At 51.8% G+C, this 21,906-nt stretch overlaps 9 protein-coding genes across 9 annotated transcripts; 4 read left to right on the forward strand and 5 right to left on the reverse strand.

Moving 5' to 3' along the window:
• Positions 1–77: 77 nt before the first annotated feature.
• On the forward strand, positions 78–1,739 carry CC1G_06208 (hypothetical protein; the record flags this gene model as incomplete). The annotated part of the gene is made up of 4 exons (XM_001836569.2): positions 78–279; positions 324–685; positions 754–1,701; positions 1,725–1,739. The coding sequence occupies 4 exons, from the start codon at positions 78–80 to the stop codon at positions 1,737–1,739; spliced, it is 1,527 nt and encodes a 508-aa protein (XP_001836621.2).
• A 348-nt stretch (positions 1,740–2,087) lies between these two features.
• On the forward strand, positions 2,088–3,676 carry CC1G_06209 (hypothetical protein; the record flags this gene model as incomplete). The annotated part of the gene is made up of 3 exons (XM_001836570.1): positions 2,088–3,103; positions 3,158–3,396; positions 3,450–3,676. The coding sequence occupies 3 exons, from the start codon at positions 2,088–2,090 to the stop codon at positions 3,674–3,676; spliced, it is 1,482 nt and encodes a 493-aa protein (XP_001836622.1).
• Positions 3,556–4,978, reverse strand: CC1G_06210 (hypothetical protein; the record flags this gene model as incomplete). Its single annotated transcript, XM_001836571.2, has 9 exons — positions 3,556–3,990; positions 4,042–4,096; positions 4,152–4,283; positions 4,345–4,377; positions 4,449–4,508; positions 4,592–4,721; positions 4,783–4,802; positions 4,856–4,898; positions 4,931–4,978. 9 exons carry the CDS (start codon positions 4,976–4,978, stop codon positions 3,816–3,818), a joined length of 696 nt encoding a protein of 231 aa, XP_001836623.2. The 3' UTR covers positions 3,556–3,815.
• A 615-nt stretch (positions 4,979–5,593) lies between these two features.
• CC1G_06211 (ribosome biogenesis ATPase RIX7) lies at positions 5,594–8,337 on the reverse strand (the record flags this gene model as incomplete). The annotated part of the gene is made up of 7 exons (XM_001836572.2): positions 5,594–6,184; positions 6,236–7,034; positions 7,084–7,231; positions 7,283–7,502; positions 7,554–8,045; positions 8,102–8,139; positions 8,226–8,337. The coding sequence occupies 7 exons, from the start codon at positions 8,335–8,337 to the stop codon at positions 5,594–5,596; spliced, it is 2,400 nt and encodes a 799-aa protein (XP_001836624.2).
• A 523-nt stretch (positions 8,338–8,860) lies between these two features.
• On the forward strand, positions 8,861–11,339 carry CC1G_06212 (allantoate permease; the record flags this gene model as incomplete). Its single annotated transcript, XM_001836573.2, has 15 exons — positions 8,861–9,114; positions 9,161–9,198; positions 9,249–9,348; positions 9,409–9,487; positions 9,623–9,713; positions 9,761–9,905; positions 9,963–10,035; positions 10,089–10,267; positions 10,323–10,389; positions 10,449–10,521; positions 10,585–10,730; positions 10,796–10,886; positions 10,949–11,065; positions 11,149–11,273; positions 11,328–11,339. 15 exons carry the CDS (start codon positions 8,861–8,863, stop codon positions 11,337–11,339), a joined length of 1,590 nt encoding a protein of 529 aa, XP_001836625.2.
• A 251-nt stretch (positions 11,340–11,590) lies between these two features.
• Positions 11,591–14,281, reverse strand: CC1G_06213 (ATP-dependent RNA helicase Prp43; the record flags this gene model as incomplete). The annotated part of the gene is made up of 8 exons (XM_001836574.2): positions 11,591–11,869; positions 11,948–12,198; positions 12,260–12,382; positions 12,438–12,513; positions 12,565–12,714; positions 12,771–13,857; positions 13,910–13,968; positions 14,192–14,281. 8 exons carry the CDS (start codon positions 14,279–14,281, stop codon positions 11,591–11,593), a joined length of 2,115 nt encoding a protein of 704 aa, XP_001836626.2.
• Positions 14,282–15,001: 720 nt separating this feature from the next.
• CC1G_06214 (hypothetical protein) lies at positions 15,002–15,788 on the forward strand (the record flags this gene model as incomplete). Its single annotated transcript, XM_001836575.2, has 4 exons — positions 15,002–15,044; positions 15,103–15,224; positions 15,287–15,413; positions 15,448–15,788. 4 exons carry the CDS (start codon positions 15,002–15,004, stop codon positions 15,786–15,788), a joined length of 633 nt encoding a protein of 210 aa, XP_001836627.2.
• A 400-nt stretch (positions 15,789–16,188) lies between these two features.
• On the reverse strand, positions 16,189–17,914 carry CC1G_14468 (hypothetical protein; the record flags this gene model as incomplete). The annotated part of the gene is made up of 5 exons (XM_002911424.1): positions 16,189–16,327; positions 16,375–16,391; positions 16,451–16,485; positions 16,540–16,810; positions 16,883–17,914. 5 exons carry the CDS (start codon positions 17,912–17,914, stop codon positions 16,189–16,191), a joined length of 1,494 nt encoding a protein of 497 aa, XP_002911470.1.
• A 634-nt stretch (positions 17,915–18,548) lies between these two features.
• CC1G_06217 (ATP-dependent DNA helicase recQ) lies at positions 18,549–21,766 on the reverse strand (the record flags this gene model as incomplete). Its single annotated transcript, XM_001836578.2, has 5 exons — positions 18,549–20,026; positions 20,083–20,539; positions 20,590–21,225; positions 21,283–21,363; positions 21,416–21,766. The coding sequence occupies 5 exons, from the start codon at positions 21,764–21,766 to the stop codon at positions 18,549–18,551; spliced, it is 3,003 nt and encodes a 1,000-aa protein (XP_001836630.2).
• Between the last annotated feature and the right edge of the window lie 140 nt (positions 21,767–21,906).

A 21,906-nucleotide genomic window follows, 5' to 3' on the forward strand; every position in this document is an offset into this window, starting at 1 on the left:
TGTCAGGTTGTCGAGTTGTTGCAATGATTGGATGTTGCAACGGGCGCTTGTTGTTGTCATTGGCCTCATGGGTCAGCATGATCCTTGCAACTGTCCTCGCCGGCGCGACTCAAACAGTGTTGGGGGCCTCTAGCGACGGGATAGACTGTCACCAGTCCACGGATCCCAGGGGGTCAAGTTGGAGATTCGATCAACCGTTATCGAACACGACATCCAACTTCATATTCGACGGGGTCAGCTCGCTTCTTCAGCAATGGGGAAACACGCGCTATCGAAATGGTGAGTTCTGTCGCCCTTGGTGCTGCGAGTTGACGAATTTACAGGGAGGACTCTAGGCCACAATATTGTCCCAGGTGTAGTTCCCATAGGAACCCTGCTTTACCACGGAACCTCAAAGAATGTGATACCTTCAACGCCTGAATGGGTAGCCACAGACCACGAGCATTCGCATATCTTTTGCAAAGAGATTACAGAGGCCGGAGGGTGCTGGATGCTGACATTGGCAGTAAAGCGCCCACTGAAGGTCCTCTACTTCGATGGAAGCAGCAGCGCGAAGGTATACGGTACGATGGACACCCAAGACTTGATTATACGTGGTTTCGTGGACGACCGGATGGTCTGGGAGGAGGAAGATCGGATAAGAAGACTGTGTGATTGGGGAACGAAGTACGGATTACATGGCTTCGTAAGGATGCAGCCTAATTTGTACGCACTTTGTCCCTTCTCTTCCCGGTGTTCCTGCGCTCACCACAGATTATTGGTAGCGAAATTATGCTCTGCGACTTTACGAACGGTCTCGATGTCGTCTCGTTCAACAATATCACCCCTCCTTGGCCATACATTCCTTATTCCCCCCATCCTCCCATCCTCTCACCACCCGCCAAGTCCCGTTCATCAATCCTCTTGGCTGCCCATCGACTTCTTGAATCTGGTCACTGGCATAACCGGTATCCTGGGGAAACGAGAGTCAAGTTGGATCTGTCAGGTCTGGTCTCCCTCTACGACCCAGAGTTGTTTCCCGACCTGCAAAGAGCGAGAAAAGGGCAGGACAGATGGGAGCATCGGGTCGGGAATATTACCAGCGAAAAGAGGAATGCGCTTCTTGCTCGATTGGATGAAGTACTTTCGAGAAGGCAAGGGCAAAGTGGGGTGGACTGGAGCAGCATTTTCAGGGCCGTCATCCACAGATACGCGGAAAGGCTCGAGGTTCTCCATTATATGACCAGCGCAACTCCTCGGAGTCGCACCGGTTTTGATGGTGACATCGACAGCCAACTCCGTGATGTGCACGAGTACGTTTCAAGCATGCTCGCACCCTACATATTGAACAAGGTCAGGCCTCCTTCAAACCGAGATCAAATCGAGGGAAAATCTCCGCATTCCTGGGCCATCCCCGTTTTTGAAGCCTGTGCAACGACGCATACCAAAGGGATAGCTGAGTCAAGTCTGACTCGCTCGGAAGTACTTCTCTTCCGCGCTGTGAACGATGTCCTTCGCGAGACTTGCCGGGTCTTGGTCGGCATATGGGCACAAGGTGCGGAGATTGGTTTGGACAAGAAGAGATCCCCCCCAGAGCTACACCTGCCTGCGGATGGATTTTTAGAGGAAGTGGCTGAGAGCTGGAGTGGGCGCCTGGATTCCTTGATGGGATGGCTGGATTGGAGTGTTTGGGTGAAGTGCAAGCCCGGCTGCAGCTTCGAGGTAAGTCAAATGTAATGTCCCAGTTCCTTGAGTTCTGAACGACATACACGACGTAGGAAACGTGCTATCTTCCTACCTGGCCGTACCTTCGGGGCGGGATGGTACCTGGGCCGGCGTTCCCGCCCTCGCCCAAGGACGATGACGACGATTATTGGCAGCGACCCCAGCCTAGATGTATACGCCGAATTCAGCCTCTAGAAATACCATAGTGGTTATGTGGAGCATGCCCATATTAGCTACCATTCTTGCTCTGTTACGGCCAGGTTTAGGAAACACGGATAGGACCGATCAGCTTCGGGAGCTGAATTTGAATTCTGCGGTTCTGAGCGCGTTTTGCTCTTAACCTTCGACCATCATCATCTCGCCACAAGTTCTCACCTGCTACTATGCAAAACCTAAGTAGTCTTCGTAATCCTCAGGTCGATTTTCACAACCCATTCTATTGCCCTGCCATACCTGCTGCAACCTATATCAAAACACTGCGACAGACGACTAGGAACAAGCAAGGTTCCCACCAAACCACTGACGCCAACGCCAACAACCTATTCAATGCCTATGCAAGGATGATGGAACGATCAGAGCAAGGCGAGGACAGTGACGTCGACTTTGCTTACGATTCCGAGAACGACTGGATTGTAGGCAGGAATCTGCGACCGCAGGCTGGAAAGAAACGCCGACTAGCTGTTTCCCCACCAGCTCCTGTCTTCTTTAAACATTTCCGTGTTTCTGGGGTCAACGGTAGCAACACCACAGCAGCGACGAACACCTTCGATCTCTCTGGTCATCCTTTGGACATGCAGAGCACCCTCCAGGGCATCAGCGCGACTCTCAAACGGAAACGAGATTTCTCAGACCTCCTCGGTACGCCCAAACACGCCAAATCAGACTCCTTTGGACAAGACGAATCCTTCGAGGTTGAAGTGAAAAGGACAAGGCTCAACTTCAGTGTCGAATCGTCCCCTGTGGCCCTGCCGGAAAGTCCAGCAGCCCCAGCCGAAGAGGCGACCACTTCTTCTTGCCTCGATACTCTCCGCAAAGTTGAAGAACTACTACCAGGACTCCGCCTGAGAGATCGCTTCCGTGACATCTTGGGTGGACTGGACACCCAGCATCTCGCCGACATTCTTGCTGAAGATGGACTTATAACCCCAGCCATATTGGACATTCTCCGAACCACCAGCATTTACAGTCTCTCTCTGGCGGCTTCACTTGCTGAAGAAGGCGGCCTCAATATTTGTGGCCAGGACATGCTCAAAATTCTTAACAAACCTGGCAGCTTCGAATCCCTAACAGAGCTCTCCCTGGCCGGTTCTCGTATCAACGACTTTGACCTCATACACATACATCGGCTACCAAAACTCTCTGCACTGCACCTAAACCAGACTAGTGTCGGAAATGAAGCGTAAGAAACCTCGTTTATCCAGTTCCTCAACTCGTCCATATAACATGTCCTTAGCGTCTTTCTCCTGGTTCCCCTCAAGCGCACTTTAACCAGGCTTTCGTTGACGGGAAATCCGGCGATCGACGACGACTGTGTTCCAGCTTTGCTCCTTCTCACACAACTCTCTTTCCTGTCAGTGCTTGATACGAGCATCGACATGGCCGGGCTTCGCAAACTGGCTGCTGCTGCGAATGACGGGCACTATGAATCAATCGACATCGAAATCCCAACTGCCTGTGAGGCTTACATTGACAGTGAGTCCGCCCTGAAAATCGCAAGTACGCCGGTTGACTTCAACCCATGCCAGACCTAGACGACATGTATTTTCTCAATCCGAGGCCGCCTCTCATCACGGATCCCGAGCTGTGCACGTCACTTACTGCGGCAGCCTTGAGGAAGAACCTGTCTGCACACGCTGCCAAAAATCGGGATATTGTGACAACTGGGTCCCAGACTGAGATGGCAGCGAGGTTAGCAGAGATCTTGCGCAGGAGACAGGGGGATTTGATTGTTGCTCGAATGTTGAGAGGCTGATTGAGTTTCAACGTTCAACTTTCTGTCCTCTTTTGTTCTAGAACTTATTATACGCATAGAACCCAAAAAAACGAGAGTATATTACGATTACAGCATAGAGACCTAAAGCTACTTTCGGGTTTCCAGGAGCCCGCCAAGTTCATATTCCTCGTGGGACCTTTGTTTGTGAGTCGGTGAAAGTATTAGTGGTAGTGGTCATCGGAACGAGAATAACACCATCGTTTGAATAGCTTAGCTCTTCACGCTTACGACTTTGGCGGTGGATGTTTAGGACAACGCGACCAGTGAAGACAGCATGGAGTACTCGTTCCATTCTGGAGTGCATCATATCAGCGAGTTTCCTGATGACGATTTGAGGTACGTACTGGTCGCCGTGGCTAATGTAGCAACCAGGGAAAGGAGAGTCGGGATTGGGGTCAACTGAGTTCCAATGCGTCAATATCAATGTATTAAAAGAGTAAGGAATCAGACTTACACCGCACAGTTTTAAGGAAGACGCCCATGATTGCGAAGATAGCGCCCCACACACCACACCAAAAGAGGGCCAGAAGATAACCCATCATCCGAGGTTTCTTCCACACGGCCCACGTTCGGATACTCAGCAACACTGTTGCGAAGGAAAACTTGAGCCAGACGTTCTTTCATTCTGATTGGAAAACAGCACCCACTCTCTCCTAGCCCGGTTCCGATTACGAACAGCCCTGTGGGAGGAAAACAACATTAGCGCTCGTTCGGCTCGCGGGCGTGGATATAAAACGGGAATGGGACGCACATCCCATGATTTTGAATGACAGGGTGCAGGCTTTGCCATCTTCGTTGACCACTCCAAGTTCTATATCGGAAAGACGACCCGGAGCGTGTGTGAGCATGCCAAGAGGTGCTGATGCTGACGGGGGAGAGAAGAGAAGCACGCACGCCAGAGGATGAGTGCAGCCTGGACGAACGCCGTGTACTTCATGAGGATGTAGAGAACCTTGGAAATGGTCCAGCGTTGAGTCCAGATGGAATTCCATTCTTCGCCAATGGTGATGGCATGTTCGTAGAACTAAACCGACGGTCGGTTAGTATGATTGGCAATGGGAGTGAAAGGGGTCGTTAGGACGCACCAGAATGACTGTACTGGCAACTGGGGAGGACGTCAGTGCCTGAAGGTGGTGTAACTGGAGGAAAAATCCGCACGGTTGAAGTACTGTCGAGGAAGAGAGAGGCGTAAGACAGAGGCCTGGGAACAGGAGTCAATGCAAAAGCACTCACCCCTACGAGCTTTTGAGCATAAAACACAGCGAAGTCTTGTTCGCTCATCGCGAAGGATAGAACCTGAAGGCGAGGAGGTGTGGCCGGGCGTTAGAGGGAAAAAGAGCGGCGTCGAACCGAGAAAGACATGAAATTGGGTCGCGAGATAAAAACGCGTTACAAAGTGTGATCCATAGTCATATATCCGTTCAGCCGCGTAATGCATATTGCCATCATTTGGTGGTGGGAGGATAAACACTCCATCCCCTTTTCCCCCTTTTGTGCCTTGCTAACCGTACTTTTTACCGCCTTTTTTTCATTTCCATAAGTAAGGGACCTAGTTTCCCGAACGGTTGAACCGCGAATCACTAATTCGGTGATCGCCCCATTCAGAGGTGATGAACATGCCTTGGCATTGCGAGAGAGTACACGGAGAGGCTACAAACCACGCGAGTGCCACGAACCACGCACTGTCAAGAAAGGAGACGTAGAGAACCTCTATTTACTCAAAGCAATTTTCAATATGAGAAAGAACGCTTGTTTGAAGCGTGGCCGATAATTTGATTTTACCCCTCCCAAAGCGTTGGGGATGCTGTCAGTAGTATGTACTAGACAAAAACCTAACCGGATGGGTCTAGACATGAGAAGTTTTGTAGCAAGGCTGATCTCGGGGGGCCTGATTAATTAAGTCACAGGTGCAATATCCTCCCCCTCGTCCCGCTTCTCCCCCTCCTCCTTGCCCATCCGGACAGGCAGACCAGCAAATTTGGAACGAAGAGACTCGTACTTCTTGCGCTGAGCCCGACTGACGCTAGGCCCGATTTTGTCCAACGCGGCAATGAAGTCCGAAATGGTGACGACGATGTTTGGTGCCTGAGGTGTGTCCCCTAACTGGCTGAATGAACCAAGCGTCCTCCTGAGCGCGATCACGCCAGCCTCTCGCACCAAAGAGGCAAGATCAGCGCCACTATAACCGTCACACCGATCCTTCACAAGCTGTTCAATCGCGGCCCGCACGTCGTTTGCAATATCTTGCGCCATGACGTCGTCGCGACCCAGAGGCAGCTTCCGGACCATCGTGCGCACGATTTCTGCTCGCTCAGTTGGAGTGGGAAGGTCGACGTAGAGGAGCTTGTCGAGGCGGCCGGGTCTGACCATAGCCGGATCGATCATGTCTGGTCGGTTGGTTGCTGCGATAACATAGACTCCCTTGCGAGCATCGAGACCGTCAAGCTCGGTCAGGAGGGTGTTGACGACTCGAGCAGAAGACTCTGACTGTAAAGAAACAATAAGAACGAAAACAGAGTATAAGTCAAAAATGCTCACCAATGTGTCATCACGGCGAGGGACGAGTGCATCGAGTTCATCAAAGAAGATAACACAGGGTGACGAAGCCCTCGCTCTTGAGAAGACCTGTCGAACAGCGCGCTCACTTTCTCCTACGTACTTGTTGAGGAGTTCGGGGCCCTTGACGCTGATAAAGTTGGCTCGAGATTCGTTCGCGACCGCTTTGGCGAGAAGAGTCTTGCCACATCCCGGAGGACCCCACATAAGGACTCCACATGGAGCTTCGATGCCTACGGCGCTGAAAAGCTCCGGTCGACGAATGGGTTCGACAACGGACATATGGAGCTCTTCTCGAGTGGCATGCAAAGCGCCAACGTCCTCCCACGTAACATCTGGCACGGTGGCGAAGCCTTCTCGTTTGGATGATGGTTGGACTTGCTTGAGCGCGAGCTGGAAATCTTCGGATGTGATGCAGAGTGGTGCAAGTTGGGCTTCTGTTAGGGGATCGGGGTGTGCGATGAGGAAGTGACCTATCGAGCCCGGAGGAAGATAGCTGGCGAGACCAGAGAAGGTGGCGGGCTTCGCAGAGTCGTTCGCAGGTTCTTCAGCCATTGCTACGTCTTGATCTCCGTTTGTGAGCGACATTTCTGTCACCTCCTTCGGGAGGAGGAGCGTTCCATCGGATAGTTGCTTGAATATACGTTTTACGGCGATGATACCCGCAGCACCGGTGAGTGCAGCAAGGTCCGCTCCAACATAACCAGGTGTAGCCTTCGCAAGAGCGATAAAGTCAAAGTCCCCTTCCAGGCGCAACTTGGAGCAGAGAACCTTTAAAATTCTGATCTAGTCAGGAAGGAGAAGAGCGGGGAATGCGAGGTGCTTCTCACTTTGTGCGAGCTTCGTCGTCGGGAACGCCCATGCTGATTTCGTGATCAAACCTTCCAGCCCGTCGCAACGCCGCATCCAAAGAGTCAGGCCTGTTCGTAGCTCCAATGACAATAACGGGCTTGTTGTCGGTTTTGTCCCACGACATGTCTACGGGGAAAGATAAGCGAAAGTGACATGCAAATAAGGGAAAAGACTCACCATCCATGCAGGTCAAGAACTGTGCAACGATCCGTCTCTCCATTTCTCTCTGTGCACTCTCGCGCTTCGGGGTGATCGCGTCAATCTCATCTATGAATAGCAAACAAGGTGCAACCCGCTTCGCCTCTTCAAAGGTATCTCTCAGGGTCTTCTCGGATTCCCCTGACATCCCTGACACAATTGACGGTGCGGAGATATTAATGAAAGGGACTCCCAGTTCCTACGGATGGAGGTCAGCTTGAGTAACGACGATCAGAGCAAGGGTACCTACACCGGCGATTGCGTTTGCCAAAAGCGTCTTTCCACAACCTGGCGGACCGTGAAGGAGGACTCCTCGAGGAGGTTGGACGCCAGTATGGAGGTAGACTTCTGGATGGCATAGCGGCATGGCTACCAGTTCAAGCATTTTCTCAATACATCCTTCGACTCCTCCTAGATCTGACAAACGGGTTGCTGGTGGTGTGTGATCCTTGGATGATTGGAGGCCGTTCGAGGCTGATAGTTTTGCTTTTTTACTACTTCCTTCAGCAGTCCGGGATGACCGTACTTTTCGTTTGTTGGAACTAGGAGCGAGGTCGGGAGGTGTTGGAACCTCTGGGGGAGTTGTAACGTCCACATCTGTTGCGGCGGGTGTTTCTTCAGTCGCCGTCGCCGTCGTCGCTGGTACCGGTGGTGGCGAGGGGACCACAGAATTGAGATTCAGCTTGTTCCTGCGCTGAGCAGACCACAGTCCGGTCATTGATCGATTGAGCGCATTTGAACCCTATCTGGGTGGTCGTTCATGAACGATAGAGCCGCATTTTTGACTAAAAGACTCACAGCGGTGTCCATTGCCCCAAAGACGATTTGATTAAGCGCTGGTTATTGGCAAACGATGATGGTCAAGCCAACAAAAAATCTCGAAGACTGATTTGTTTGGCAGCGGCATTTGATCACAACACACCTCCGGTCGCGACGAACACATCAAGTTGTTCCCGACTTCCATGACCGCAAAGCATTATCTCTGAAATCTCAGAGTCTTCGGACAATGGCCAGCTCCTTGGGTTTGACTGCATTTTTCAGCTTTTCCAATCCTTGCATATCGTTCTGGTTGGAGCTGGCGCTGCATTGACTTTCATCTCCTCCATGGCGGAGAGCACATAGCACATCACCTGCTCGCCTGACTTGGAGTAGTCATTGCAAAGCTCCACGGAAGGCGGCGCTACACTCGAAAAAGCCTCACTCTACCTTGGGTCTACTTCGTTATCGTTTAGGTGCTACACGTGGGACGCTCCGGAATCTCTATCTCCACTGATACACTCCCTGGAATAGTGCTCAAGATGACCTTAAGTTACTCGTCTCGAGGATCGTGATCTTCGAAGCAGCTAGCCTCCTTTATCTCCAATCCCTGTCTTCATTCGTCGTTCTCTTCCGAGTCTCCTCGTTAGGACCGGCACCCGCCTCCCGAGGAACAGTGACGTCGCGCTTCATTAAGCCGACACCCTTCCCGTATGGGATCAATACCGAGGAGGAGGCTCTCTAGCTTATTTCTGAATAGGTATAAAGGATCGCTCCAAGTCGAAGCAGTAGCCACCACCGATGGCACAGATTGCTGAATCATTCGAGGTATCCTCCGACTCAGTTCGTACTAGGGACCTCACCTCTGGCTCTCCCCTCGATGCCACGAAAGAGCGGGACGGCCTAAGGGACTCCACAGGGTCAGACCTCGCTGCCCTGGAGAAGGCCCAGGAATCCACAGCGCCTGGCGATGATGCCCTGAAGATCGTTTCCGGTGAAATTCGATGGGTAACCGAGGAGGAAAACAAGGCGGTCCTCCGGAAAATCGACAGACAGTGAGTACCATATTATTTCCATTGTTATCGACATTGACCTCTGTAGTATCATGCCGGTTCTGTTCGTGATCTATTTCCTGCAGTGTGAGTCTATCCATCCCGTTTGTATGACGAAGATCTAACAGCTTCCCAAGTCATGGATAAAACAACACTGGCACTATCGTCTGTCTTCGGAATCGTTCATGACACCCATCTTGAAGGAGATCAGTATTCTTTGCTGGGATCCATCACGGCGTGAGTTACAAGACCCAATTCCCCTGTTCCACGGAATCTCAACCTTAATGCTGTCACCAGAATCGCGCAAATGGTTCTCCAGCCCCTCTCGGCCTACTTCCTGGTTAGGTTGCCCCTTCCCATCTACATGCCATGTCTCGTTTTCGGCTGGGGAACGACTTTGGCCTGTATGTCGGCGGCACGCAATTTTATCGGTTTACTGTTGTCCAGATTTTTCGTCAGCCAGCTTCCACTATTCATTATGACATCTAACTTACCGCAACACGTCCTGTAGCTCGGCGCTTTCGAGACCTCCACGCAAGCTGCGTTCATCTTGGTCGGCCAAATGTGGTACAAGCGACAAGAACAAGGCATCCGGCTCGCCAGTGAGTTCAGTGCCCATTCTGCCTCTACAGAACTGACGATCCACCAGTCTGGTATTCCAATGTTGGATGGGTGAATATCTTCGGCAGCTTGATCATGTATGGCTTTGGACACGTCCAAAGCGGTCCTGTCCAGTCATATAACCTCGCGTTCCTCGTTCTGGGTATCATCACGGCGGCAATTGGTATTGGAGCGTACGTTCAACCACGCATAATGCTCTTTTCATCTCATCTCACTCTCTACCTGTACAGCTTCTTTGTCTTCCCCGATAACCCAGTCCGATGCAAGTTTCTCACCCCGGAAGAGAAGGTCATCGCCGTCGAGGTATTCGCTTCTGTCGCCTTTCCCCCTGCTCCCTCTTCTTATAGCGATTTCAGCGACTTCGCTCCAATCAACAAGGACTCGAAACCAAAGTCTTCAAATTCAAGCAGGTTTTAGAGACACTGCTCGATTTGAAGAGTTGGTGCTGGATGGGTCTCATGCTCTTGTATGCCATCCCTAACGCCGCCATTACTGTCTTTGGTCCTATGATTATCCGTGGATTTGGCTACGATGGGTGAGTCTTTCCTTCCATAGAACTATCGCTGAGAGGTATCTAATCATTCAAACAGATACGAGGTCATGCTCTTTCTGATGCCCTATGGAGCCTTACAAGTCATTTGCGTCCTCGTTGCATTCGTAAGTGTCGATCCAAGGACACCATCGTAACACTCTTCCTAACCAATCATCCCTTCTAGTGGCTCTCCAATAAGTACCGATTGAAACTCCCTGTTGCTCTTCTCTTCCTCGCTCTCTGCATCGTTGGCACAGGTTCGCTCGTCTTGGCATCGCAATTCCTGCCTCTAGCTCTCACTAATCACCGCTTGCATCTAGTCATCTTGTTTACTCAAGGACGTTCCAAGGAGAATCAGCCTGCTCTCCTCTTCGCTTACTACCTTTTGTCCGCTTCGACCGCTGTCGCTCCTACCTTCCTCAGTTGGCAAGCCGTTAATGTTGCTGGGCACACTAAGAAGACATCTGTGAGGGCTTCCTCTCTCACGCCGTGTTAACCAGAATTAACGGGCGTGCACCGCACCACCAACAGACTACTGCCCTGACTATCATGGGTTCTTACACCGGAGGCATCGTCGGCCCTCTCCTCTTCGAACCTAAAGATGGCCCTTACTATCACGATGGTCGGTCCACCTCTGGCTCAGGGTCGCTAATTCTCGTGCTGATATCCTGTTCATCGTACCAGGTATCCTCGCGTGTATCATCTGCTACAGCGCCGCCGCCGTTCTGAGCTGCATAACTGGTCTTTACCTCCACTACCTCAACAAACGTAACGAAGAACGCCGAGTTAAGGCGGGCAAAGGTTCGTCTAATCACTTCTTCAGTCTAGTCCACTTCTCCCGGCACTACCTTGAGCGATCCAACTAACTGTCCGTCCTTCGATAGCTGCTAAAATCGTTGATTATTCCATGATGGATTTCAACGAAGGTGATGGCCAGGCTCAAGCTCAAGCCAACGTTGGCAAGCGCGCGTTTGAGGATTTGACGGATCTGCAGAACGACGAGTTCATTGTGAGTTCTTCGTTAGTTTCTGCCTATAATACAGTTACTGATCCCTTCTTCCAGTACGTCTTGTAGATGCAGAAAACCACTTAGACCTAATCGGACGGGCCCTCCATCTACGACTACCACGGCCACCGCTATGGACCTAGTATTACTGCATAGAACGGATCCAAGCCTTGACTACCCCTTTGCATGACGATAGTTATCCATTTGGGACTTTATGTTCGTTCGCATTCCTCTCCTAATCTTCTGGGCTACGCATATTGTCCTTCACATCACCCTCGTCATCCTGACATACCATACACGTTAATCACGCTTGTCGGCCATCATGGCTGCCACCTCTTGCAATGCACGCTTGCTCGCGGAATTCGGGTACGTCGAAAGGTCGTAATAATCTGGCGCGATTTCGAGGAGGCTAGCACGGTGAAGACGAGCATATCAGCGTGTGCAACGAGACGGGAACCAAGAAACCAAACTGACAGTTCTGGCTCGATCTCTGTCACTGTTGAGAGATAATTGGTGTCGGTTAACACCACGCAATCATTGTACAACACCCATTCAGGTCTATGACCTTTGAAACCACACGCGGGATGTAAACCGGCAGGCTGTCAAAGGAAACACCACTCGTCAGTACCAAGCATTCAAAGAAAGAACGAAAAAGAGCGCAGCGGCCCGAAACCCACCTGGTTGTCCTTCACAGTCAAGTATGTTCCCCGCTCATCTCTGTACGCAACTTGTGCGAAAAACCCGCTGATCAGAGCCTTCTCGATCGATTCGGAAAGTCGATTGGGGTCCTTCCCTTCTGCGGTTCCGGATACCACTTTGAGGCCGTGTCGTTCCATTATGCGTTTCAGCTGGGCCCGTACGTTTTCCGCTTGCTTGAGTGCGCGTGCGGAGAGGTAGTTGGTCCATGTCCATTGCTGGTTCCATTTGTCTGTTATCCATCAAGCGGGTGTGAGCTGGTGATAGTCCAGAGGAGATACGAAGGCGCTTACTCTGTTGGTAGAGGTTGTAGACGTTCAGGAGGGTCATGTGGTCGCCTTCGGGAACTGTGAGCGCAGCTTTGGCTTTGTCGGCTTCATAGCGCCTGTTGAAAGGCCGAGAGAAAACAGGGGGAACTGTGTGCATGGGCCTCAGTGATGACAGCGGGTGGTGGGCGAAGCACGTGCTCACCAGACAGCATGGCCACAATGGTAAGGATTTCGTCGCTGCACCCATAGTTGGGAGATACGATGAGGGTTTTGGCCATCTGCAGAGAAGTGGGTTAGCGAGGTTTTCCCTTTGAGCTCGTTCCACGAACCTGAGGATCCAGTGGATATTCAGCCATCATTGAGCCCAGTGGTGTAATGTTACCCTGCTCGTCAAGAGCCCCAAGGTAATGCAACGACTCCAATGCTCTCATCAACGTTTCTGGGGCAGGAGGATCCATGTAGTCGAAAGTGGCCACGTTCTAATGTCGATTGCAAATATCAGTACAAGCCGTCGAGAAGTGCGCAATAGTCGAACCTTGATTCCTAATTTCGCAAGTTCCAATACGACATCCGCCAAACTCGACCTCGAGATCTCCGGTGGATTCTGTTCCGTCAACTGTGCCTGGAAGTCCGCTTCTGTATAAATCCTAAAGCATTTCCCGGGTTGGGTTCTCCCAGCTCTTCCTGCCCTTTGATGTGCACTCGCCTTGCTGATAGGACTGACGATAAGACTTTCAAGCCTTGCTCTGGGATGGAAGATCTTCTGCTTCGAGAAACCAGGGTCGATGACATACACGATACCGTCAATCGTCAGACTGGTTTCGGCGATGTTAGTGCTGATGACGATCTTTCGAATGAATGCTCCGTTGGCTAGACGTTGGGTGGGTTGAAATACGCGTTGCTGCTGTTGAGGCGGTAGAGAGGAGTAGAGCGGGATACAGAGGACGGGATTCATGGTTCCTGGATGCTCGTTGTTGATTTCGTCGACTTCGTTCTGGATTGTTCGACACGCGTCTTCGATCTCTTCTTCTCCAGTGAGGAATACGAGGATGTCCCCAGGACCTTCAGCGCGGTGAATCATTAATGCTGTCCGTATGGCTGCGTCGAAGTAGTCCGGCTCTGGTTCTGGCGTATAGAACACCTCGACCGGGAATGTCCTTCCACGAACTTTGAGGATAGGCACATTGATAGCTCCAACCTTTCCATCGACGGTCGAAAAATACCTCTGGAACTTGGCGGCATCGAGGGTCGCGGACATGATGACGATCTTCAGGTCTCTCCTCCGGTGTGCCAGCGTTTTGAGAAGGCTCATTAAGATGTCGGTGGATAGTGTCCGTTCGTGTGCTTCGTCCAGGATGATGGTGGAGTACTTGCGTAGGTCGGGGTCCGTCATTGCCTCTCGCAGCAAAAGGCCGTCCGTCATGTATTTGAGGAATGTCGTCCCGGGTTCTGTAACATCTTCGAACCTGATCGCGTAGCCGACTTGCTTGCCTAGCTTCACGTCCATCTCCTCTGCGACTCGCTGGGCCACAGACATGGCTGCTACCCGACGGGGTTGGGTGCACCCAACCACTTTGCCATGAAGATGGGGAAGGTCAGTGTAGGCAATGAATTGCGGAATCCTGGGATATTCGGTCTATATCAGTGTCCATGGTCCAAGAGCGATAGGCTTACTGTGTTGTCTTTCCGCAGCCCGTCTCTCCCACAAGAATCATGATCTGGTTCGCGTTGAACTACTAGCCCACCCCGGGTCAAACGCACGTACAATACTCTAGCCATGAACGACACCCACGACAGTGAGAAACCGGTCCATTTGTTGAAACGTAGAAAGGTTACTTCTGTCTTCCAGGATTTTCTTGTACGCTGCACTATACGTCGCCCCGGTGAATGGGTTGACTGGACTATGCTGCGCTCGTGAGCATAATGCAGATTAGTTGCGACTGATTGCGGACGTACCAGGGCTGCTCTGACTTGCTCAGCGTTGACATTGCGTCTCTGGAACCCTGAGAACATGGGAGAAGGCTGAGCTTTCTGCGATTTTCGCATTGCGTTCGTGGCGGTCGTCGTGGTCGTCGTCTGGGTTGCGGTCTGCCCGACCACTCCGACGCGATCGGTAGAAATCCCTGGGAACAATGGTCTGATGCGCCATCACAAACTGGGCGCCTAAAACTGGGGCGCCGTGGTACCATGGCAAATCCATCTCGTTCTCGGTGCATGGATTACGCAAAGGCTAGGTTAGAATGGATAACTAAACATCTTAGCTATAGCTCGATGAATGTTAAAAATGCAGGACAGAGCAATGCTTTGTGTTTCAGGTCGCATGCCACCACAGTGATCGCCGCGCTGCAACCGGTTATCTGAATGCCTGACTTTACTGTAAAAGACCACACAGTTACGCTTCAGAGAAGATAATGTGTAGCTACCACATACAATGCATTCAATCTCTACTTACCTTCCTGGATAGAGTCTCCCTCAACGGCGGGCTTGTATGTGATAAAATAAGAGCATGTGTACGACGTAGATTGACTTATAGAGGCCTCCTTTGGTCGAAATAGTCGAAGCTTGGCTGATCGACACGTACGATTCCGTGCACCGAAGGTCCAACCACCACACAACGGTTCCGAGTCCCAACCTCGTGATTGGCGCTGAGGCCCCTGATTTCATTTTCTCGAGCATGGTATAAAATGCCAGTAGGGCAAGTTCACGGGAGGAACCTTCCCATTCTTGCTTTCCCCCCACCACACCAGCCAACACCAGCTCCCTCCAATGCGCCTTTCTCTTTTATCACTGTTTTCATTTGCCCTTCAAGGTATGGCCCCCATGTGAGAGTTCCATGAAGAGTAAAACAAGCTGATGCTTCATGCTAGTGCTGACTACATCCGCAGCAACACCGACTTTCTCTCTCGCCAGACGTCAGCTCCCCAGCCAACTCGAGGACGTCCCCGAGGAATGCCAAAAGCACTGTAAGGAAGGAATTAAGATCCACGAGGTACTTCCTTTCGCCGTACTCCTTTACTACCCTGCTGACCCAACATTCTTAACCCCCAACAGAAATGTGGCGAACACCCACAGGACTCAGAAGAGTACTTTATCTGCGTTTGCGAAGTAGAGACCATCATCGCACTTCACAAGTGCTTCAAGTGTATCTCGTCTGACGAGGCCCAAGAGGCTGTTAACGGTGCGAATTTCCCGTTGTTTCACTTCTCTTGTAGTGACTGATCATGATTTCTTCTTGGACCTTCACCACTATCCAACAGACTTCGCCCAATTCTGCGCAGACAACAACCACGAGATCCGAGAGCTAGAGAGGGACGAATTCGGGAACATAAATATCTCAGACGACATCTCAGACGATGTATCCGAATGGGCCGAAGACGACGATACTTTCGACTACGATGATACCGAAGCTACACGCGTCTCAACCGCCGAAGGTACCGTTCGCACTGGGTACAACGTGACCCAACAAGAATCCGACGCCGTCAGCAATCCGGGTATCGGAGTGGGTCTTGTCGTGTTTTTGGGTGTCGGTTTTGGCGCAGTTTTCATTGCCTAGGGTGTTGTTAGTTCGGAGATCGCTGCTAGAAGAGATCTACGAATCACAGCTGGGCAAAGGTAGAGTGTAAGAATACATGTAGCCGGATGTGTCGATCTTCAAGTTCTTCTCGCCCAATCACAACCGTCTGAAGAGGATGGATGATACGGATGAGACACCCGAAGAGAGCAGTAACGACCATAGCGCCTGAGCCAGTGAATGGGCGAATACAGCCAATGAAAAGTCGTCATTGAGTACATGTTAAAGAAAGCCGAGCGAAGACACAAATACACGTGCAGGAGACGATGACAGCACTTTAGACAACGAGGCGTCCATGAACAGAGTCGGAAACGAAGCGTGACAGCCAGCAAAAACATCCAGAGAAACCGAGAAGAGAGAGCACTATCTCAACATCAAAAAGTTACACGAGGTGAATAACGTTGGCTACGCCTTTCCGGTAGTCTTCCTTGGCAGTCACCAATAAGCGTCCCCGCTCCTCCAAAGTTTTATCTTGGGCATCCATTCGTGCATGAAGGGAACGGTAGAACTTGACTTTGTTCCTATGGGGAGGTCAGCTTTGGATGATGAGACTACGGCGGATACGAACAGGAAGTGGTTCTTGATCTAGCACAGCCAAGATTCTGTAAGGACGTGGACGAGAGAAAGGTGTTCAGCAAACTTACAAAGTCGAGCATGCCAGTGTATGTCATGATCAATGCTGTAGGGAAAGGAGTGAGAGATGGTCATGTCCCAGAATCGAAAGTATGCATACCGTCAGCGCCAGCCAGCCACTCTTCCTCCGTAGATCTCGTCCATTGATCTACAAGACGGTCATACTGGTCCATGTGCTCCTTGATGAAAGCGTCAGTATCAGCACCGAACAATGCGTCCAGGGTCGACGTTTCATTGCTTTGTAGGCGAGTGTACTCTTGTGTTTGGCGAGAATGTTGGTGAGAGGGATGCTTGCTGCCAGACAACGGGCGACTGGCGAGCGATTCTTGCTCCGATCGTTCATCGTGATAGAGATCAGGATGATCGTCGTACTAGCCATCAGAGCCGAGGCAATGTAGTGAGACCAGTGTCCAAAGAATGGAGGCAAAGAGAAGAATAGCAACCTGAGCACGCCGCCTAGTGTCGTCTTGCAAATCATTCAACTTCATCCGCTTAACACGCTCTTGATACCGTTGGGCACCGACATCGTCATCATCGACCTCACCTCGGCCTCTCTTCTTGCCAGCAACGTGAACGACGCGTCCATTCTCATTGATAACATGTCCAGCTGCAGAAAAGCCTTCTGGATCAAGCTGAGGGCCTTGATGTTGCCCGTTCTTGCTGCCTAGTGCCACGCGTCGGGGACCACCGTCGCCTCTGGTGTTGGTCAAACCGGGAAGTTTGAAGCCAATAGAGTCGACGCTCTTCTCGCTCAAGAGGCTGGAGTCATGATCAAAGAGTGTAGCCGAAGAACCAGAAGTATCGGGAGTCCTAGATGATTGTCGACTGGTAGAGCGTGAGTGGAACGACGCGTCAGAGCGGTCCAGCAGGTGATCGGTGCCAGATCGATCGTTTCCATTGGGTATATGCGCACTCAAAAGCGAAGAGATGGGCTTGTCGCGGCCAGGGAGCGCACTTGGCAGTTCTGGAACCTTGAAGTTGTCGATTACACCTGGGCGGGAGTCGCTGTCCGCGCTGCTGAGGCTTTTCGTCAAGAGCGGCGAGACTGATGCAGGGAGCTTTGGAGTAGGGGCCACGACAGGAGGATTCGAAGGAGGATAAGACCCTGAGCTCGTTGTTCTCCTTCCTATCCCAAAGCTGTTGCTGTTCGAGAAGGGGTAACCAACGTCTTGCCTTTGCTGCTGGCTGTGTGGGTCGGCCGTCGATGGGCGATATAGCGCCACGTTCGCGTTCGAGAGCCCGCCTTGTTCCTTATGTCGACCATTGACGTTACGGGCCTTCCTAGCGGCAGCTATTCCCGAAGTCTTCACAGTCTTCTCTTGTCCGACGGCCAAATTGCCCTCGGCGGTTTGACGAGCTGCAGCGTCACCGGCGTGCAATGGGTTGTTCGGGTTGGGCTTGAACCTTTGTACGTTCGAGCCGCCGTTGCTGAAGTTAAAAGTTTCTCTGTTCGACGTGAAGGATGTCGTTGACATTGTGGTCGTGGTTGTGGTTCGGGACGAAGAACAAAATTGGGTTCGACAGGCGCGTTCACCCTGTTCGAACCCTAACCCAGGCTGATTTTGATCGCGTTTGATAGGCCAATCTTATCTTATCCCGAGGCCTCTGTAGTCTCCGCGCGAATACAATTCAAAGGTCGATTAGTAGTCACAACGGATCCCTGGTGATTGCTCTGGGTTGCAGAGAGAGTTTCAGGACCGTTGGATGGCAGTCTATGATTCATACTATGGTACGTCTCCAATGCGACCGCTGTGATCACACGGCCAATCTGATCGACTGAGGGGCGGCCTTCGGAGCCGCACTCGGCGCTCGCTAAAAGCTACGACGACGATCTCAGTGAAAAGGGACCGGAAAGGAGGCTCGTGAGTAGGCTCGTGAACCAGCTCGGTTCTGACGAAAGAGGGTGATGAGATCACGTATCCACTGATGGTGGATAGGTTCGTCAGAACCGGCTGGGCAAAACGGTCGCGGTTTTGGCAGGAGGGGTACCGTGTGAACGAGCACTTAGAAAAATATCGCGCTCGAGAGGGGGCCCCTCGAGGTACGATGAGGAGAATGTCCCCCAGTGGACACTTGAAGGGTGACAAAGTGGATATTATGATATGCAATCTATTGTACATTAGTAAAATCATTATTATACGAACGAGCATCCAGGATAAACTCGTATTGGGCATGATTTGTGGGTGGAATGTGTGAATGAGGTGTAATGGGGGGAGGAGGAAGTGGATGGTTTGGCCACTGAGGGCTAGAGGGTCGACCATTGAACGAAAGATTGTGTCGCCGGTGGTGAGGAGTGTCGCCAGGTGTCGGTGGATGGTACATCTGTACTCCAGACCCCGTATGCAAAACATGGAGAGGAGGGAGCGGCGTCCTCTGAGTCGTGTGGTGAGGGAATGCCGTCGAGGGCGTCTGTTGGAAAGGCGGTTGATAGGCTGAGGTACGCGCTCCCTGTCGCTCGTCGATGGAAGCCTCGTAATGGCGAGCTGGTAGATGGTATGGGGTCCCGGGGGTTGGCAGTGAACCCGACGCATACGTGCGCTGATACTGGGCTTGCGGCACTGGCGTCGACTGACTGGCGAACGAGACCGGTGCTTGGACGATGCGTGGGTCTTCATAAATGGGTGGTGGTGGATATCGGGCGCCGTGCTGGAGGTTAGTGTGAGGGCTTGGGTGATAAAGCGATTGTTGGCGAGCCGGAGTCGACGGTAGGACTGCATGACTGTAGTATTGAGGGGCAAGGTTGAAGTTGTAGCGCTGCAGTGCCTGGTATTGAGGATCTGGTGGTGTTGGGTACGGCCTAAAAGCTAAATCGTGTCGACCTGCGAAGTGGTTGAAGTTGAACGGAGTCGCGTGCGACGATGCTGCTGTCAACGATGAGGTAAACGCTGATGTGTTCCCGCCATCAGTTCTACGTCTTTGACTTGGACCACCACCGTTACTGTGCACATCGTCTTCGCCCCCATCGCCGACCGTTTCCAAGTCTTCTGCCCTCCGAGTTCGCTTCCTGGTCGTTGTGGTTGGAGCCAACATTACCGGCGTCGACGTTGATCCAGTCATATCGCGTACAGAAGGTTGCCGAGGGACGTTGTGAGTTGAGGTTGGTTGTGAGACTACTGGGGTGGACTCCCTGGGTATCGGAGCTGGCGGGACGTCAACCAAGGGTGACACGCGTGCGTTGGAAGCAGAAGGGGAGGAGGATGTAGGCTCAGCAGGCACTTCAGGCCCGTGGTCCCGATTGCTGGTTGCCTCTCCCCACACTGACCAAAGTTCGTCCACATATTTCGTTCTCCAAGTCCACTGATGTAGGATATCTTTGAGATCCTCTAGTGTCGTGATGTTCTCCGCCATTGCCAGCATCTCAAGATCGTCGTCCGACAGGATAGCTGACGGACCCAACATCGACCGAGGCCAGTCTCGGGCGTGGACCAGCATGCGCCACTCATCCAGTTTGGACCAGACATGAAGAGCGATTTCCGCCCGTTTTTTGACGACCTTTCGACGCTCTTTTGCAGGTGGCTTTCCTGGGCGAACGCGGTCAAGGAGCTGGGGGTTGCAAAGATCGCAACACACTTTGCGATCAACTGGGTCTGCGGGAGAGATAATCCGTGAGTAGCAACCTCCATAGCTTCATGGTGCTACATACCGGCAGTATGATTGTCGTAGACAGTCAAAAGAACCCTCCTTCGACAGAGTGTGGTCTGAATCAATGCGTACAACCCTTCGTTTGAATGCTCGACATCGATATGTGGTTCCAATCGTGTGGAAGGCAATTCGTCAGAGCACCCTGAATGCTTCCCGCGATGGGCCCCGCAAGCAGCTGCGTACATTTGAACCTCCTTCTTTGTTCTCTTGTCCGTGCTCTGAGCGGGTTTGTTGGCATTTGTTGGGTTGACAGATTTCACTCGGATTGATTGTGTCGTTGTTGTCTGGGTGTTCAATGTTTGAAGATCGACGTTGTAGGCTGACTTTTCGACCAACAGGACCGCCATCCCACTAGTCCCGGGAGAACGTGCTGCCCGACCAGCACGCTGCACGAATGTCGAAATCGAGTCGGGCATCTTCCATTGAACCACAAGCTCAACTTTAGGTAGATCACACCCCTTGTCCAACCGTGAGTACCGAGGATCTCAGCGAAGATTGTAGAACTTACCATCCCAGCAGCATCTGTGCACACGAGGACCCTCACTATGCCCAGCTTGAATAACCGTAAGACCTTCTCTCGGTAGGCCTGGCTAAAGCCAGCATTGAATGGACGGACGAGTCCGCGCCGCCGCCACTCCTCTGGCAATTTGTCGTCGATGTTGTCGGCAATGACGGGGCCTTCCTGTACATTGTCTCCATAAACCAAGGTAGAAGGTATGTCGTTTGGGTGCCTCATTGTCTTTGGAATGATAAAGTCGAGATCACTGTAGGTTTTCATTGTGTTGTGAATTGCACGGACGACGATTGACACGTTGGGGCGGTCGTTGCCGATATTGACGAAGAGGTAACCATCTTGAGGGAATTCGAGCTTCTGGGCGACATCGTAGCGAACACGAGCAGGAAGAGTGGCCGACATTGCGACAAGAGGTACGTGTTTTGGTAAAAAAGCTCGTATCATCCCTAATTCACCGTACTTCTTGCGGAATCCAGCTCCCCAACTCGATACGACATGTGCCTCATCAACCACAACCGATAGAATGCGTGACGTGAATTCCCGGTCTCGCATCATCGTATCCAAGAACCGTTTGGACAGTAGCAGCTCGGGCGATATCAGCAACACCTGGTAGTCCCCGTTTTTCAGTTTCTGACAGTAACATTAGCCGGTAAGTCATGGCTGCGGGTATGCAAATGTCGAGCTCACCTGTAGGTTTGCATGCGAGCACCCGCCATATTGGCTGTTGAGTGCAATTGCCTTGATCCCCTTCTGGTTGAATGACTCGAGCTGCCGGGATAGATCGTGAGTTTTGTGTTGGGTTTGTGAAAGGCGTACTAACCTGTTCGTTCTGTAGGGCAATCAGAGGTGATACCATGATCGTGAGGCGCCCTCTGCTCAGGGGATGAAAGTGAGGGCCGATTGCGATTACGGTCTTGCCCATGCCCGTCCCAGCGTGGACGATGGTATCTTTTCCTAACATCTGGCTGGTCACTGCGTTGATCTGGAAAGGGCGGGGCTTGAAGCCCAGGTGGTTTTCGAGTAGGGACGCAAGGTCGCCGAGGTCTTTGGGATGCAGCGGTGAATTATAGGAGGCCCTTGGTGCGTGTTTTTCATTTTTCGAGCCACGGGAACGAGTATGCTGACTTTTGGCGTCTCTTTTGAAGGGCGTTTTCTTATGAGATGGCTTCATTGGAGGGCGACTATACAAAGGAGAGGAACGGAATGGACGGGTTGTTACTCGATCGTGATGTGTAACCAGAGTGATCGACGAATTTGACGAGCCCCTTTTCTCCTCGCTCTTTGCTGAACTTCAGTCACCACCAGACCTTG

Source organism: Coprinopsis cinerea (assembly GCF_000182895.1).
Source record: "Coprinopsis cinerea okayama7#130 chromosome 4 map unlocalized cont3.4, whole genome shotgun sequence".
Taxonomy (NCBI): domain Eukaryota; kingdom Fungi; phylum Basidiomycota; class Agaricomycetes; order Agaricales; family Psathyrellaceae; genus Coprinopsis; species Coprinopsis cinerea.